At 42.9% G+C, this 19661-nt stretch overlaps 2 protein-coding genes across 9 annotated transcripts in view; one reads left to right on the forward strand and one right to left on the reverse strand.

Moving 5' to 3' along the window:
• The window catches only part of sulf1 (sulfatase 1), a 383460-nt gene that overhangs the window by 363484 nt on the left and 315 nt on the right, over positions 1 to 19661 (forward strand). The gene's annotated exons all lie outside the window — the stretch shown is intronic.
• LOC134355164 (solute carrier organic anion transporter family member 5A1) overlaps positions 1 to 19661 on the reverse strand; it is a 220422-nt gene that overhangs the window by 12619 nt on the left and 188142 nt on the right. For all 3 annotated transcript variants that reach the window (XR_010019969.1, XM_063064955.1, XM_063064944.1), the window contains 3 exons: positions 16774 to 16933; positions 9034 to 9275; positions 3330 to 3394 (listed from right to left, as the gene is read on the reverse strand). Coding sequence is in view for 2 of the 3 variants with exons in the window: in XM_063064955.1 (XP_062921025.1) it covers positions 3330 to 3394; positions 9034 to 9275; positions 16774 to 16933 (467 nt within the window). In the remaining variant the exon portion in view is untranslated. The remainder of the gene's footprint in view (positions 1 to 3329; positions 3395 to 9033; positions 9276 to 16773; positions 16934 to 19661) is intronic.

The raw sequence follows: 19661 nt of genomic DNA on the forward strand, positions 1-19661 counted from the left end.
TCTTCAACACATACTCCCAAATACACAACCTCCATCGTCTTCAAGGACAACAGCAACAATACAGGAAGCATCATCATCCTCAATTTTTAGTCAAGGCACACATAATCACACTTTGGACACACATTCCTTTATTCTGGCTGAGTCAAAGTCCTGAAGATCCATATCTAACATAGCACTGACTGCAGACATTGACTACACTGATTCAATAAAACATTTATTTACCATCTTCTCAAGAGCAACTCGGGATGAGCAATGAAAGCTGGTCTTGCCAGTGACACTCCCCATGAACTAGTGTAAAAAAAATCAGTAATTTTGATGCAGTTTCATTTGCTTGTCAGAGGATGGCACTATTGTAATGCCTAAACTCATGTCTGATTTGTACCATAAAATTTCTGAATCCTTGCAGTTTCTCCACAGAATTCCATTTTTTCTTATTTTTAAAATACTTGACCATATCCACTTTTAAAAGTATTGCAGCAGTCCTGCCGAAGGGGTTCGGCCCAAAACATCAACTGCACTTTTTTCAGTAGATATTGCCTGGCCTGCTGAGTTCCTCCAGCATTTTGAGTGTGTTGCAAAGTCTGCTGCCTCTGCAGTATGAGGCATTGCATGTTACATTGTCAGAGCGTCTGGGATGAAAATGCCTTTCCCCACATCACCTCTGGCTCTGCCACAATGACAATAAGTCTAAACTCTTCTGCCAGCAGGAAGCATTTTTCTCTAATTAACTCCATTAAAACTCTTCCACATTTTGAACACCTCTAACATATCTTAAGCAATAAAGACCATCAACTTGATCCACAAAATGCTGCTCAACCTGCTGAATATTTTCAGTCTTTTCAATCTTTATTTTGGCCTTATCTGCAATTTTCACTTAACCCCTTAAACTTCTTTGCTCAAAGCAAACAATCCTAGCTTCTCTAGTTCCTTCACTTAACCAAATATAAGTAATCAAAAAACTGTTTGTAAGTTTAGAAGCAGGTTTATCAGTCAACATAAATTGCATTGATCATGTGGATAGCCAGAGGCTTTTTCCCAGGGCTGAAATGGCTAACACGAGGGGGCATAGTTTTGAGATGCTTGGAAGTAGGTACAAGGGGGATATCAGAGGTAAGTTTTTCACACAGAGAGTGGTGGGTATGTGGAATGCACTGCCAGTGGCGGTGGTGGAAGCGGATACAATAAGGTCTTTTAAGAGACTCTTTAGACAGGTACATGGAGCTTGGAAAATAGAGGGCTACGCGGTAGGGTAATTCTAGACAGTTTCTCAAATAGGTTACATAGCCGGCACAACATTGTAGGTTGAAGGGCCCGTAATGTGCTGTAGATTTTTATGATTCTATGATAAATGGCCACTTGGTCTTCAGCATCACCTGAATGGAAGGTAGAGTGAGAAATTCTGTGTGAGAAATTAATCACACACTTCCAAAAAAAATCTGAATGAAAAAGAGTGTGAAAGGTGTACAATCCAGCCAAACATTTCGCTCCCTGCCCTCCAGATGTGGGTTATCATTCGAGAGCAAAGAACTAAGACTACTACAGATCCCATGGCAGTGTTGTAAAGAGTCAAACAGGCTGCGGTGGGGTGGGGGTCGGTATCCCAGTGTTCAGAACAATTATCATCCTTCCACCAGTGTCAGTTTAACAGTTTATGCAGTCATGCAGACTGAAAGCTACAGGCAAAACAGAGGCTACACCTGAAAATTAATTTATTAGATTGAACACATTGATGAAGGTAGAGCTGTAGATGTAAAGTATAAGGATTTTAGCAAGGCATTTGATAAGGTACCCCATGCAAGACTTATTGAGAAAGTAAGGAGGCATGGGATCCAAGGGGACCTTGCTTTGTGGATCCAGAACTGGCTTGCCCACAGAAGGCAAAGAGATGTTGTAGACCAGTCATATTCTGCATGGAGGTCGGTGACCAGTGGTGTGCCTCAGGGATCTGTTCTGGGACCCCTACTCTTTGTGATTTTTATAAATGACCTGGATGAGGAAATAGAGGGATGGGTTAGTAAATTTGCCGATGACACAAAGATCGGGGGTGTTCTGGATAATGTGGAGAGCTGTCAGAGGTTACAGCAGGACATCGATAGGATGCAAAACTGGGCTGAGAAGTGGCAGATGGAGTTCAACACAGATAAGTGTGAGGTGGTTCAGTTTGGTAGATCAAATATGATGGCAGAATATAGTTTTAATGGTAAGACTCTTGGCAGTGTGGAGGATCAGAGAGATCTTGGAGTCCGAGTCTATAGGACACTCAAAGCTGCTGCAGGTTAACTCTGTGGTTAAGAAGGCATACAGTGCATTGGCCTTCATCAATCGTGGGATTGAGTTTAAGAGTTTAAGAAGGCGTACGGTGTATTGGCCTTCATCAATCGTGGGATTGAGTTTAAGAGTTTAAGAAGGCGTACGGTGTATTGGCCTTCATCAATCGTGGAAGTGAATTTAGGATCTGAGAGGTAATGTTGCAGCTATATAGGACCCTGGTTAGACCCCACTTGGAGTACTGTGCTCAGTTCTGGTCGCCTCATTACAGGAAGGATGTGGAAGCCATAGAAAGGGTGCAGAGGAGATTTACAAGGATGTTGCCTGGATTGGGGAGCATACCTTATGAGAATAGGTTGAATGAACTCAGCCTTTTCTCCTTGGACCGACAGAGGATGAGAGGTGACCTGATAGAGGTGTATAAGACGATGAGAGGCATTGATCGTGTGGATAGTCCCAGGGCTGAAATGGCGAGCAAGTGAAGGCATAGTTTTAAGGTGCTTGGAAGTAGGTACAGAGGAGATGTCAGGGGTAAGTTTTTTTACACAGTGAGTGGTGAGTGTGTGGAATGGGCTGCCGGCAGCCGTGGTGGAAGTGGAAATGATAGGGTCCTGGATGGGTACATGGAGCTTAGAAAAATAGAGAGCTATGGGTAAGCCTAGTAGTTCTACGGTAAGGACATGTTCTGCACAGCTTTGTGGGCTGACGGGCCTGTATTGTGCTGTAGGTTTTCTATGTTCTATGTTCTATGAACACAATCTGGGCCATCCAGGTTCTAGGAAGGGCATCATAAAAATATTTCACTGTCCAATTTCCACTGCTCTGTTGTTCCTCTTCAAAATGGTGCCATGGGATTTTACAGTAGATTTTCAACTTTTCATCTCGATTCACTTGCCCAGAGTTTGAATTAACATATTTAATAAAACCAAAAATTAAAGACCCATTGAGGAATTATTGCCCTGTGCCTTGCTCCAGTGGAAATGATAAATATTATAAAACATAATTATCTACTGGATTTTAAAATGTATGTAACTACCAGTCCACATAACTTAGTTGCTTACCAAGAGTTCGTAGGAGAACAAATTGCATACCCAGCGCAAAAGGTCTCTCCTGATCTTCTACGGACCTAAAATAGAAAAGTATTTAATTTAATTTGTTCCATTAAATCATGAAAAATCATACCACATAATGTACCCAAGCATTCCTTTTGACCTTGGTAGTGTGATCATGTATATGCAATCATAATGTTTCTCTTCTAGCAGACGCTGGCTGGACTGTCGATCTTGCAAGTGTTTATAGTTGTATAGAACAAAATAACACACACAAAATGCTGGAGGAACTCAGCAGGTCATGCACAATCCTGCGAAATGAATGAACAATTGACGTTTCAGGCTCAGACCCTTCATCAGGACTGAAAGGATAGGGAAGGCACCAAAATAAAAAGATGGTGGGGGGGTGGGGCGTTAGAGGAAGGACTAGTTAGAAGGTGACAGGTGAAGCCAGCAGGCTGGGAAAGGTCAAGGACTTGAAAAGAAGTAATCTGATAGGAGAGGAGAGTGGACCATGGTGAAAGGGAAGGAGGGGCACCAGGGGAAGATAACAGGCCAATGAGGAGAGAAGAGTTGGGAATAGAAGAGGGAAGGGGGAGGGGAAAAGAAAAACAAAATTACCAAAAGGAGAAGTAAATGTTTGTGCCATCACATTGGAGACTACCTAGACAGAATATGAGTTGTTGTTCCTCCACCCTGAGAATGGCCTCATCATGGTCAAAGAGGAGACCATGGACCAACATTTTGGATCGGGAATAGGGATCTCTATTCACACATACAAACCGCTGGAGGAACTCAGTAAGTCAGGCAGCATTTGTGAAGGGGTATAAACAGTCAATGTTTTGGGCCAAGACCCTCTGAGTTCTGATAAGGATCTCAGACCTGAAATGCAGAATATCTCTCTTTCAACAACACTGCCTGACCTGAGTTCTTCCAGTTTTCTGTTTTTTATTCAAACTTCCACTGTCTGAAGATATTTTCTTAATTTTCATTTGGACATATTAGCTAGGTACTGGGAATACTACACAAAATAGGGATCAGCGGCAGCAGAAGGCAGGTGGCGTACCACCAAACGCAGTGAGTTCTTTCTCCTTGTGTGGGGCTTTTTTTTAAAACCATAAGACAGATAAGATCTAGCAGATTGGCCATTGTGGGGGCTAGAGTCAACGTGGGAACTTAGAGGCTTCGACGAGAGGAGACTGAGGCCGAAGAAACAGGTAAGAAGAGTAGGTTTTGGCTTTCATTATTGCTGATTTGGTCTTGGTTGTCCATTGCACAGTGCAGGCAGGATGGCAGATGTGGCAGCGGAATACTCTTCCTGTAGGATGTGGGAATTCATGGAACCCGATGGTCTCCTAGATGACTACACCTGCAGAAAGTGCAGCCAACTCCAGCTCCTGAAAGACCGCATTAAGGAGCTCAAGCTGGAGTTGGATGAATTTAGGATCATCCGGGAGGCAGGGCAATTGTTAGATAAGACTTTTGAGCAGGTGGTTACACACAGAGTGCAGAATTCGGGGAGTAGATGGGTGAACACCGAAAGAGGTAAGGGAGAAAGAAATCAGTGGAGGGTCCCCCTGTGGCTATTCCCCTCAGCAGCAGGTATACCCCTTTGGATACTGCTGAGAGGGATGACCAATCTGCGCAAGGCAGCAGCAGCCAGACCAATAGCACTGTGGTCCGTTATGAGTCTCAGAAGGATAGGGTGAAGTCAGGCAGAGTAATAGTCATAGGAGACAGATAGGAGATTCTGTGGCAGCAAAAGAGATGCCAGGATAGTGTGTTGCCTCCCGGGTGCTAGGGTCCAGGATGTCGCTGAGTGGTTACAGAATATTCTTGAAGGGGAAGGTAAGCAGCCAGAAGACATGGTACCAATGACCTAGGCAGGAGAGGGGTAGAAGTTTTACACAGTAAGTTTAGGGAGATAGGAAGGAGATTGAAGAGCACGACCTCCAAGGTGGTAATCTCTGGATTATTTGTGGTGCAACAAGCTAGGGAAGGTCAGAACAGGAAGATAGTGGCTGAGGAGGCAAGGTTTCAAGTTCTTGTATCATTGGAACCTTTTCTGGGGAAGGGGTGACCGGTACAAGTGGGACGGATTGTACCTGAACTGGAGGGGAACCAATATCCTGTGAGGGAGGTTTGCTAATACTATTGGGGAGGATTTAAACTAGATTTGTAGGGGGGTGGGAACTGAAGTGAAGAGGCAGAAGATGGAGGGGTTGGCACACAAGTAGAGAGGGAGTTTGTGAGGAAGGATAGACAGATGATAGAGCAAAGATGCACTCAGCCAGATGGTTTGAGACATGTCCATTTTAATGCAAGGAGTATGATAAACAAGGTGGGTGAACTTAGAGCATGGATCAATAGGTGGAACTGTGACGTCGTGGCTTGGATGTCTTCAGGGCTGTTGAGTGTGCTAGGCTTTAGATGTTTCAAAAAGGACAGGGAGGGAGGCAAAAGAATTGGGTGCATGGCATTTCTAATTGGGGATAGTATCATGGCTGCACAAAAGGAGGAAGACATGGAGGAATGGTCTACTGAGTCATTGTGGGTGGAAGTCAGAAACAGGAAAGTGGCAATAACTCTACTGGATGTTTTTTATAGACTGCCCCCCCCCCCCCAATAGTAACAGGGATATCGAGGAGCAGATAGGGAGGCAGATTCTGAAACACTGCAATAATAATAGGGTGGTTGTGATGTGTGATTTTAACTTTCCTAATATTGACTGTCATCTACTTAGAGCAAGGATTTTGGATGGGGTGGAGTTTGTTGGGTGTGTTCAGGAAGGTTTCCTGACACAGTATGTAGATAAGCCAACCAAAGGAGAGGTGATGCTATTAGGCAGGAACTTGGGAACATAAATTGGGAGCAGATGTTCTCAGGGAAATGCATGGCAGAAATGAGGTAAATGTTCAGGGAACATTTGCATGGCATTCTGCATAGGCATTGAGGTAGGGAAAGGATGGTAGGGTAAAGAACTATTGGTACAAAGGATATAGAAAATCTAGTTAAGAAGAAAAGGAAAGCTTACGAAAGATTCAAGAAACTAGGTACTGTTAAAGCTCTAGAAAATTACTAGGTTGCCAGGAAGAAGCTTAAGACTGAAGGAGCTAAAGGAGCCATGAGAAGGCCTTGGTGAGCAGGATTAAGGAAAATCCCAAGGCATTCTACAAGTATGTGAAGAGGCAAGAGGATGAGCCGTGTGTGAATAGGACCAATCAGGAGCAATAGTGGAAACATGCACATGGGGTCGGAGGAGGAGGTAGAAGAGGTACTTAATGAATACTTTCATAGAAAGAGGATGAGATGGAGCTTTTGAAAAGCAGTAAATTAGCTAAGTCACCAGGTCCAAATGAGATAAACCCCAGGCTACTGTGGGAAGTGAGGGAGGAGATTGCTGTGCCTCTGGTGATGATCTTTGCATCAACAATAGGGATGGGAGAAGTACCAGCGGATTGGAAGGTTGCAAACGTCGTTCCCTTGTTCAAGAAAGGGAGTGGAGATAACCCAGGAAAATATAGACTTCAGTGGTGGGCAAGTTGTTGGAGAAGATCCTGAGAGGCAGGATTTATGAGCATTTGGACAGATATAATCTGATTAGGGATAGTCTGCATGGCTTTGCAAAGGGCAGGTTGTGCCTTACGAGCCTGATTGAATTCTTTAAGAATGTAACAAAACACACTGATGAAGGTAGAACAGTGGATTTTGTGTATATGGATTTCAGTAAGGCATTTGATAAAGTTCCCCATGCAAGGCTCATTCAGAAACTGATGGGGCATGGGATCCAAGGAGACCTTGATTTGTGGAACCAGAATTGGCTTGCCCATAGAAGGCAAAAGGTGACTATAGCAACACACATCAAAGTTGCTGGTGAACGCAGCAGGCCAGGCAGCATTTCTAGGAAGAGGTACAGTTGACGTTTCAGGCCGAGACCCTTTGTCAGGACTGATGAAGGGTCTCGGCCTGAAATGTCGACTGTACCTCTTCCTAGAGATGCTGCCTGGCCTGCTGCGTTCACCAGCAACTTTGATGTGTGTTGCTTGAATTTCCAGCATCTGCAGAATTCCTGTTGTTTGAGTTTTAAAAGGTGACTATAGATGGTTTGTATTCTGCATGGAGGTCGGGGAAAAATGGTGTTCTGCAGGGATCTGTTTTGCGACACCTCCTCTTTGTAATTTTTATAAATGACATGGATGAAGAAGTAGAAGGCTACGTTAGTAAATTTGCTGATGACACAAAAGTTGGGGGTGTTGTGGATAGTTTGGAGTGTTGTCAGTGTTTACAATGGGACAGCGATAGGATGCAGAACTGGGCTAAGAAGTGGCAGATGGAGTTCAACCCAGTTAAGTGTGAAGTAATTCATTTTGGTAGGTCAAGTTTGAAGATGAAATATAATATTAATGTAAGACTCTTGGCGGATCAGAGCGATGTTGGGGTCCTTGTCCATAGTACACTCAAAGCTCTGCACAGGTTGGCAGTGTTGTTAAGAAGGCATATGATGTGTTGGCCTTCATCAACCATGGGATCGAATTCAAGAGCCATGAGGTAATGTTACAGCTCTAGAAGACCTCAGTTAGACTCCAGCTGGAGTATTGTGTTCAGTTCTGGTCACCAGGATGTGGAGACTATAGAAAATGTGCAGAGGAGATTTACAAAGATGTTGGCTGGATTGGAGAGTGTGCCTTATGAGAATAAGTTGAGCGAACTTGGCCTTTTCTCCTTGGAGTGATAGAGGATGAGAGGTGACCTGATGGAGGTGTAGAAGATGTTGAGAAGCATTGATTGTGTGGATAGCCAGAGGCTTTTACCCAGGGCTGAAATGGTTAACATGGAGGTCCATAGTTTTAAGGTATTTGGAAGTAGGTACAGAGGGGATATCAGGGGTAAGTTTTTTCCAACAGAGAGTAGTGGGTGCATGGAATACACTGCCAGTGATGGTGGTAGATGTGGATACAATAGGGTCTTTTAAAAGATTCTTAGATAGGTACACTGAGCATAAAAAAATAGAGGGCTATGCAGTAGGGAAATTCTAGGCAGTTTCTAGAGTAGGTTACATGGTCAGCACAACATTGCAGGCCTGTAATGTGCTGTACATCTCTATGTTCTATGTTCTAAATAATTCAACATTTTATTTCTGTCCTCCACATCATCATCTAGAAAGCAGGTATGTCCATCACATCTGATTCTTATGAAATTCACTGTGGGCTCTGCTGATAGAGGAATAAGTTAAAACAGTATAAATGGCTTTTGAGACTGGTTGATTGAAATATCTACAAGTATGTCTTTGCTTCCATATTTATTTTGTAAAACACTGTTTGGTTATAATTAATACGGTACCATTCGGAAAGGAACCAACAACACTGTTAAAGAAGTTCATAAAATAGTTTTAAGGACATGCTTTAAAAAACATGAACACTGTTGTGGTTAGCTTAGTTACTATTCAAAAATTAGCCATCATACAGCATGAATTGATATGTCAGCCTTGCATACAAAGACACAGTGATGGGGAGAGTAAGATGGCCTGTTCTTTCAAGAGGACCCCACACCATGATGGCTGGGATTTAAGGACTAAAACACTTCTTCACTTCTGTCTCTCCTATGAGCCCCACCACTTCACAACATTAGCATGAAGTTTCCTTACCACTTCCAGTGACGTTACACCAGCAAAGTCAAAGCATCATTAACAAGAGTTTTAGCAACGGGGTGCTCTTACCTGAGTGTCACTATGATTACTGATGGCTGTGCACAAGCTGTAATTAACGTGACGATGAAGAGAAATACTAGAAAAGGGATCAGGGTATTGCATGTCCGCTCACACTTGCCAGACACTGCATATCCATTCTCATTCAGATACGTTTTCACAATGACCAAACGGAGCTGATTCCTTTGCCCTGCTGTAGGCGGGGTTATCACTTGCCGACTTTGAACACAGGCACAGTCAGTATAGTTCCTCATCTGTGGGGGGGAAAAAAGGCATTATTGTTCTTCAGAAAGAGGTACTGCCAAAAATTAACTAAAGCTTGCTTTAGTCACTGCAAAAAGTCTGAGTTAGTTAATGTGTGAAGGAATAATGGTAAGATAGAACTATATTATAATGTAATTCCTGTCCTACAAAACCGCCACACTCCATACTTGAAGGAAATAATAACAGCGTTTGTCATTTTTACTGTAAAACCAAACAGCCACTATCAAAGGAAAATCACTTCTATATTATATCAGTTAATAGCTATTCTCTATAACAGCATATTCGCAAGTGCTATAGAAATAGAGAATAGCTATTAACCAATATAATATAATTTACATTATGATATCAGTTATTCCCCATTTCATTACTTAAGTTAGTAGTTACTTTTCTTGTATACTGGATCTATGAGCTAAAACTAGTGTCCTTCAGATTTCTACCTTGCAATGTCAACAGATTTTAAAATACATCACAATATTGATCAGTTGTGGAAATGGGCAGAGAAATAGCAGATGGCGTTTAACCCAGATAAATGTGAGGTGTTGCACCTTGGTAGGGTGTACACTGTTAAGGGCAAGAGAGATCTTGGGATTCAAGTTCATAGTTCCATGGAGGGGGCTACACAGGTCAACATGATGGTTAAGAAGGCTTATGGAACACTTGCTCTTGTTAGTCAAGGCATTGAGTTCAAAAGTCAAAAGATTATGTTACAACTATATAGAACTCTGGTTAGGCCAAATCAGGAGCATTGCAGACATTTCTGGTCACCCCACTATAGGAAGGATGTTGAAGCTTTGGAGAGGGTGCAGAAGAGGTTTACCAAGATGCTGCCTGGTTTTGCGGTCACATACTATCATGAAAGGCTGGACAAACTTTGATTGTTTTCTTTAGATCTGTGGATGCTGATGGGAGATCTGATAGGGGTTTATAAGATAATGGCAGGCATTGATATCTTTTCTCCCCCAAGGTAGAAATGTCTAATACCAGAGGGCATGCATTGAAGGTGAGAGGGGGTAGGTCCAAAGGGGATATGAGGGGTACGTTTTTTTTTACTCAGAGAGTGGTGGATGCCTTGAATGCGCTGCCTGGTAAAGTGGTAGAAGCAAATACATTAGAAGATCTTAAGAGACATTTAGATAGGCACATGACTATGAAGAAGATGGAGGGATATGGACATTGCGTAGGTAGGACGAATTAGTTTTCGGGGTTTTCTGATTTAATTTTTAGCTGGTTTCACACAAGGGTGTGCGCCAAAGAGCTTGTTCCCATGCTTTATTGTTCTCTGTCCTATCATCTAATGACCGTTTGTACTGAAAAAGATAACTCTTTCACAACAGATACATAGATTTGACAGCCAATTATTAAAACAATACCTCACTAGGGAATTATTAGTTCCAAGATCTGAAAGTAGACATCTTCAAGGTGTCCATTAGTGATTTAAACACATTAAACAGAAGTAAGTCATTCTATCCATCCAGCTATTCTGCCATTCAGTTTGATCACCATTATTGTCATCAACGTTTATAAATAATATATCACCAAGTCTTTTATTCAACGTTTGAATAAATATACCAAAGAGCTAAAGTCCCAGCACAGATTTTCGTAGGATACTAGCATTGACTTTTCAATTGGAAAAAGGATTTTTTTTGCTGCTTAATAAAACTGCTGATCAACTGCATTTTCTATGAGATTTTTTTTTAGTCAACAGCTGTCATGTGGAATTCAATGAAGGCATCCTAGAACTCCACAAAAATGGTACTTCTAAAAATCAAAATTGCTTGTTGGACATGCTGACTCTCATCAGATTCAAATTTTATTAGATGCTCACACATTCCTACTTGAACTATAAATTACAATACTTTACCACAACCTCTATAAAACCAACAGGTTTATCATGGACTTTGACAAGGTCCCTCATGATCAGCTGGGCTGGAGCTAGACAAATGGATAGAAAATTGGATTCAGGTAGGGGCTCAGACGGTGGTAGTGAAAAGCTGTTTTTCAGATTGGAGGCTTGTGACCAAATGTGTGACAAAGGGATCTGTGCTGGGTCTCTTGTTTATGTTGATCTCATAATTCCTATAGCATGGTGACCAGACAGCATATCTATTGAGACCATAAAACCACAAGACATAGTAGTAAATTTAGGCCATTTAGCCCATTGAGACTGCTTCACCATTCCACCATGGCTGATTGATTATCCCTCTCAATCCCATTCTCCTGCCTTCTCCCCATAACCTTTGACACCCTGACTAATCAAGAACCTATCAAATTTTGCTTTCAATTACTCAATGACTTGACTTCCACAGCTGTCCATGGCAATGAATTACACAGATTCACCACCCACTGGCTAAATAAATTCTTCCTCATCTCTGTTCTAAATGGACATTCGTCTATCCTGAGGCTGTCCTCCCTAGTCCTAGAGTCATCCACTATACAAAACATCTTTTCCATATCCAATCTACCTAGGCTTTTCAATATTTGACAGGATTTGATTAGATCACATCTTATCCTTTTAAGCTCTAGCGAGTACAGGCCTAGAGCCATCAAACGCTCCTCATACATTAACCCTTTCATTTCTGTTATTATTCCTGTGAACCTCCTCTAGACCCTCTCTGTTGCCAGCACATCTTTTCTTAGGAAAGGCGCCCAAAATTGCTCATAATACTCCAAACACGGTCTACTCAATGCCTTATAAAGCCACAGCATTACACCTTTGCTCTTATATTCTAGTGCCTTTGAAATGAATGTTAACATTGTATTTGCCTTCCTTACCACCAGCTCAACTTGTAAGTCAAACTTTAGGGAATCCTGCACAAGGTCTCACAAGTTCCTTTGCACCTCTAACTTTTGAATTTTCTCCCTGCATAGAAAATTATCTACACCTTTATTCCTTCTACCAAGGTGCACAACTCTACACTTCCCTGAACTATATTCCATCTGCCACTTCTTTGCCCATTCTTCCAACCTGTCGAAATCCTTTTGCAGACTTCATGCTTCCTCAACACTACCTGTCTCTCCACGCATCTTTGTAGAGTCTGCAAACATTCAAATTATTGCCATAAAATGTGAAAAGAAGAAGTCCCATTACCAACCCCTGCTGAATACCACAGGTCACTAGCAGCCAACCAGAAAAGGCCCCCTTTATTCCAACTCTGCCTCCAGCCAGTCACCCAGTGTTGGATCCTGCAGTGCTGGAATGCCATATGTATGCAGTTATTTAGCTCTTCGATCTTCTGATTATTTTAGTCATGTTAGTATCAAGCCAGTATCTTTTCTGTAGCACCGTGGGCTCTTATCTTGTTAATCAGCCTCATCTGTGACACCTGGTCAAACGCCTTCTGAAAATCCATGTAAACAACATCAACAGACTCTCCTTTGTCTATCCAGCCTGTTACTTCCTCAAAGAATTCTAACAAATATGTTAGGCAAGATTCCACCTTAAATAAACCGTGCAGAGATTGGCCTACTTTATGATGGAACACCAAGTATTTCGAAACCTCACCCTTTATAATAGACTTCAATATCTTCCCAACCACTTGGATCAGGCTAACTGGCCCACAATTTTCTTTCTTCGCCTCCCTCCTTTCGTCAAGAATGGAGTGAAATTTGTTATCTTCTAGTCCTATGGATCTATTCCAGACTCTGTTGATTCTTGAAAGATCATTACTGTTCACTGATATATGGCCTTTGGGGAATCAGACAAGGCTTAGGGTTTGCTCTGGATGGGTGATGTACTGACACTCTGCAACTGTAATGTCTTTAAGGTGAAGCGGCTTTATTTTAGGGCAACTGGGGTACCATAGAGTGGATGTGGAGAGGATGTTTCATGTATACAATTGCCTGAAATCTGCAGCGACCTCCTTCACAGCCCACCATTACTTAGAGCAAAAATAGAAAATATAATGAGGCATCAAGTGTCTGTGAATCATTGATACTTGTTTATTTGCACTAAATTTTGTAGCAAAATTGTGTTTACTTCTATCCACATTTACGAACAGATTTGACCAATAAATTGTCTTAATTTTTTAAAAATTTAATAAGGGGAGCATGATTCAGAACATAGAACTTCATTGTTTCATTGACATTTGGCAAAATGGGAATTCAATCAGCTGATGCCAATGAGCAGAAGAATCTCAGTGATAATCATTTTTATCATTGCTCAATTGAAAACGCAACAGGTCAACATTACCCCAACTGTTTTTCTTAAATGCATGGGTCTGCTGCTCATATGGGAATCTTAGTCTTCCCAGATTAAGATTCCATGTCTCCAGACCATGGATACCACTGTCGCCAATTCTGGCTCCAAGGATTCCAGATAGCTCCAGACTGGGTATCCTACCATTGCCATTTCTGGTCCCATGACCACTGGTGCCATCAAACTACCAATTACCTGGCCTCCAGCTCCAACACCAGGCCAATTCATTTCTCACTGCTACTGGGTCTCTGGGCCCTCCTTCCCTCCCCCTATCCCTAGGTCTCTCAGGGCTTCCCCATATCCTCTTGGATTCTCCCACCCTACCTTTCCTGAAGATCCCAACTCTCCCATCTCCTTTGATGCTTCCAACTCCCTTCCCCCCTTTGATCCCAGCTCTAATCCCTGCCATGTCTTCACCATCACCACCCCCCCCGACCTGAATGTTCTGTCCTCAGCAACAGCATGTTCCCCTTCACCTGCGCCTCAGTTATTTTCATGCCTGCCACAATGCCGAGTTCTTACTCCATCACCACCATCTCTGAGCCCACTTCTTTAGCAAGCTTCTCCTCTTCTTGGATAACCCACTCTGGTTTTCTGCCTATTCTGGATCCTTTCATCTAAAATTGCGATGAGACATCAACCCAGCTCAACTTCAGCACTCCCTTCTCTGCAAACCGTATCCCTTCTGAACGCACCGCACTGCACTCTCTCTGCAGCAATCCCATCCTCAGCATCACACCCACAGACAAAGGGGGTGCTGTTGTAGTCCGGCGAACTGACCTCTACCTTAATGAGGTCAAGTGGCAACTCTCAGACATCTCCTCTTACTTACCCTTTGTAAAGGACCCCACTCAGGACCATCAAGATATGGCCTCTGCCATCATCACAAACCAGGGAGAGAGAGAACCTGTGGGCTGCTGAATGCCAGATGAATTGCAATTGTCTTTGGGGTAATTGCAAGGTCTGTGTCTTTGCTATCACTTAGCTCACGCTTATGCTCGGTAGCGGGTGTGCTCTTTGTTTTGCCAGTGGGGGGAAGGGGGATTGTTGCTCGCTGCTGCTTATGAGTGGGAAGGGGGAGCTGGAGGGGGGACTTTGAGGTTCTCATGTTTAACTGTCGTTCGTTCTTTGAGGCACTTCTCTGTTTTCGTGGATGTTTTGCGAAGAAAAAACATTTCAGGATGTATATTGTATATATTTCTCTGACTTTAAATTGGACCTTTGAACCTTCGAAACCTCATCAACTCCGGAAATCTTTCATCCACTGCCACCAACTTCACAGTTTCCTTACCCCATACTACTCATCTCTTTCTCATAGAACAGCAACAGGCCATTCAACCCACTGTATCTCCTACCCAAGATCCACACACCTGATTGTCCAGGTAGGCCCATTGTTTCTGCCTGCTTTTCCCCCACTGAACGTGTCTGCTTACCTTGATTCCATTTTATCCTCCTTGTTTCTGTCTCCCTTCCCAGCTACATATGTGACACTTCACATGCTCTCAATCTCCTCAACTTTCCATTCTTTGGCCCTGATTGCCTCATTTTCACCATGGAGGCCCAGTCCCTATACACTTCTATCTTCCATCAAGAAGGCCTTAAAACTCTCTCTTGACAACAGACCCAACCAATTCCCTTCCACCGTCACACTCCTGCATCTGATGGTAATGGTCCTCACACTCAACAATTCCTGTTTCAGTATCCCACTTTCTCCAGACTCAAGATGTAGCCATGGGCACCCGCATGGCTCCCAGCTTTGACTGCCTTTTCATTAACTACATGGAACAGTCCATGTTCCAACCCTTCCCTGGTAATGCTTCCAACTCTTTCTGCACTACACTGGCGACTGCATTGGTGCTGCTTCATGCATCCACGCTGAGCTCATCAATTTCATCAATTTTCTCCCCAACCTCCACCCAGCCCTTAAATTCACTTGGTCCATTTCTGACACCTCTCTCCCCTTTCTTGATCTCTCCATCTCCATGTCTGGAGACAAACCATCTATCAATACCTGTTATAAACCTTACCAATTCCCACAGCTATCTTGACTATAAGTCTTCCCATCCTGTCTCCTGTAAAAATGCCATTCCCTTTTCTCAGTTCCTTCATCTACACTGCATCAATTCCCGGGATGATGCTGTTCTTTCCAAGACATTAGAGATGTCCTTCTTCTTCAGAAAACTGGGTTTCCCTTCCTCTACCCTCACGCACATGTCCTCCATTTCCCAGACATCCACGTTCACCCTATGTTTCCACTACCTTAACAAGAATGAAGTTCCACTCGTCCTCACCTACATACCACCTCATCAGCCTCTGCAACATCCTCTTTCTTCAATGGTACCCTACAACCAAACACATATTTACCTCTGCCACTCTCTGCTTTCCACAAAGGTCGTTCCCTCCATGATACCCTTGTCCATTCATCCCTCTTCACTAATCTCCCTCCTGGCACTTATCCCTGTAAGCATAAGAAGTACTATAGCCATCCATTCAGGACCCCAGACAGTCCTTCCAGGTGAGGCAATACTTCACCTGTGAACCTGATGAGGTCACCTACCATATCCAATGCTCCCGATGTAGCTCCTCCACAATGGTGAGACCCAATGTAGACTGGGGACTGATTTGTTGAGTACCTTCGCTCCATTTGCAAAAAGCAGGATTTCCCAGAAGTAAATTTTTATTCCAATCCCCATTCCCATTCTGAAAGGTCAGTCCCTGGTCTCCTCTTCTGCCACAATGAGGCCACTCATAGGTTGGAGGAGCAACCCCTCATATTCCATCTAGGTATCCTCCAACCTGATGGCACGAACATCAATTTCTCCCACTTCCGGTAACTTTCCCCCTTCCCCTTCCCTCGGTCAATTTCCCACTTGGCCCCCGCTTTACCTCTTCTGCTCAACTGCCTATCACTTCCCCTTGGTACCCATCCTCCTTCTCTTTCTCCCATGGTCTACTCTCCTCTCCAGTCAGATTCTTTCTTCTCCAGCCCTTCACCATTTCCACCAATACCCTCCCAGCTTCTTACTTCATCCTCTCCCCCAACCCCCTGGCTTCACCTAGCACATTCTAGCTTTCACTCCTCTGCACCCCCCCCCCCACACACACACACACCTTCTTACTCTGGTACCTTCACCCTTCCTTTCCAGTCCTGATGAAGGATCTCAGCTTGAACTGTCGACTGTTTATCCCTCCCCATGGCTGCTGCCTGAGTACTAAGTTCCTCCAGCATTTTGTGTGTGTAAACCTTAGTCTTTCATTGCTTCAGGAGAAAAACTAACAAACTCGATACTCACCCTTGTGCTTTCATTGACGAGGACTGAGCAACCAGCCAGACAAGGACTGAAGTATGTTATCCCATCTGATCCACAGACAGGTTCATAATCATGGATTCTGCATCCACAGTTAACGTTGCAGTCGCCGGTTAGATTTCTGTGCGTCATTGTAAGTGAAGGGCTGGAAAGGAAACAAAAAGAGCAGCTTCTGCCTTAATTCTTCTACCATAGACCCCCGAGCTTGCCTAATCATCATTCTTAAACATTGCTTTAAAACAATCAACTATTATTCTTTTCCAGTGAGGCTGGAAAGGTTTAGGCAGACATAACTGATCTCCAAGTGAATCTACATGAGGGTTGCTGGAAGATAGCTCAATAATCAATAAATACTGATGAATGCTTGCAGACTTTTCCCCTCAGGTTGGTAGAGACTAGAGGTCATAGTTTTAGGGAGAAAGGTGAAATATCCAAGGGGAATCTGAGGGGAAACTTCTCGTTCAGAGGGTGATACGAGTGTAGAACGAGCTGCCAATGGAAGTGGCGGATATGAGATCAAATTTCAACATTTAAGAAAAGTTTGGACAGAAGGGGTTTGGATTGATATGGGCCAGGTATAGATCAACATTGACTGGATGGGCTGAAGGGCCTTCTTTCTGTGCAGTAGTATTATATAACTCTATGACTCTAAATTAGGGAAATAATAAAGTAATTTTCAGCTAAGTATATTCCAATAATTTACATTTTTCAAGTTTTCCCCATACTACTAATGTGAGGTTTCTTTTGGCTTTCACACCACCATGGCGATTTGGTATTTAAATTTATGAACAGATCTGAAAGTGAATAAGGAAAGATTACTCCTCTAGCAGAGTCACTGATCAATACTAAATTTTTAATAACCCTTAACAATAAAGAAAAAGGTAAGGCACGGGCTTCTCGGAACAAGACACAAAGGAGCCAAAGGAACTTAGCAGGTCAGGCAGCAATCCACAGTTGAAAATTCAGGTTGAAATCCTTCATCAGGACTGAAAATATTCAGGGGAGATAGGTGTGGGGAAAGGAATAGAGAGCTGCTGATGGGTGCAGTTGGATCCAGCTGAAAGGCATGATTCGCAGTTGAGGGAGGAAGGAGTGTGGGAATGCTGCATGAGATTGGGAGCCAATAGGTGAAAGTGAAAAAGGCCTGAAGAAAATGCATTCTGATAGGAGATAATAAAGACAAGGAGGTAGGGAAGGGTACCAGTGGGAGGAAAGGGACAGTGGTTAGTGGAAATTAGAGGAATCATTGTTTATGCTGTAAGGTTGGAGAATGTTGAGGTATTGTTCCTCTAATCTGCATCTAGCCTCAAATGAACAGTGGAGAGGCTGAGGACCGATGTGTCAGTGTGGGAATGGGAAGGGGAATTAAGTTGGCTGGCCACTGGGAGATGGTTAATTCTCAGAGTTTGAATCCTTTTTATCAGAGATTGATTGTGGCAGTGACCAGGGAATGTGGCTAAAAATATATATATTTATCCAAATAAATAGTCGCTTTCAAATCATTTGTATAAATAATGAATAACAAGGGTCTTAACACCAATCCCTGCAGTATACCAATGGTCATCATTCTAAGAAATAATCTTCAACCACCACCCTCTGCTTCCTACCTCCAAGCCAATGCTGAATGCACCCAACAAGTTCTCCCTGGATCCTATGGGACCTAACCTTCCAGGCCAGCAGGACATTATTGAAGGTCTAGCTAAGTTCTAAATAGAAAAAAATTCACCACCCTGCCCTCATATATCCTTCTGGTTTCTTCTTCAAAGAACTCTAAAGAATTCATCAAGCATGACTTTCCAGACAAAGCCATGTTAAATCCTGCTCATCACACTCTCAAATGCTGGTATAACCTGTTCCTCAGAATGCCCTCTAGCATTTTCCATCACTGGTGTTTGACTGGTGTGCCTGGAGTTCTCTGGCTTGTCCTTGCTACCCTTCTTAAGCAATGAAACAACATTAGCAAGGGCCTACAAAATTCCTTCTGTAGCCTCTATTCATAAAGTCCATTTGGTCAGGCTCTGGTGATTTATCTGCCTTAATGCACTGTAAAGTTACAAGTACCTCCACCTGTAATACAAATGTTTTCCAAAACATCTCCACTTGTTTCCATTATCTCTTGAGCAACCATGATTTTCTGCTCAGTAAACTCAGAGGATAATTTTTTTAAAAATCTCAGTCATTTCCTGTGGCTCGAGACTTAACGTAGGTGTCTCTGTTCTTCTCTAAGGGGACCTATTCTCTCCTAGGTCCCCTCTTACTTTAGTATAGCAACAGAACCTCTTGGGATTTTCTTTAAACATGTTTGCCAGATTTATCCCATTCCCTCTCTATGCCCTTCCGATTCCCCTCTTAAGTGTATTCTGCCTACACGCATGCTTCTTGGCATGTATTAAAATAGCCTCTTACAATGATCCTGACCTTCTGGTCTTCACCATTTGACAAGGAGCTAGAGTACTTTGCTGAGCACAGAGTATTGGCGGTAAATAGTTTTGAATAGCTCTGAAATCCAAGCTGGAAAAGGTATGTCTCCAAGACATCTTTAAGAGACAGTGCCTCAAGAAGGCAGCATCCATCATTAAGGCTTCTCACCATAAGGGCATGCCCTTTTCTCATTACTAACAATGGAAAGGAGGTACAAGAGCCTAAAAACCCACACTCAACATTTTAGGACTAGCTTTTTCCACAGTCACCATCAGATTTCTAACAGTCCATGAGCAATAACTCATTGTTCCCTTTATCACTATTTATTTACTTATTATAGCATAGTAATTTTTATGTCTTGAACTGTTTCACTGCCATAAAACTTCACTTCAACAACTTAGGCCAGTGATAGTAAACCTGATTCCAATTCTGATACTAGAAAGTGAAAAATA

The sequence above is a fragment of the Mobula hypostoma genome, chromosome 1 (assembly GCF_963921235.1).
Source record: "Mobula hypostoma chromosome 1, sMobHyp1.1, whole genome shotgun sequence".
Taxonomy (NCBI): Eukaryota; Metazoa; Chordata; class Chondrichthyes; order Myliobatiformes; family Myliobatidae; genus Mobula; species Mobula hypostoma.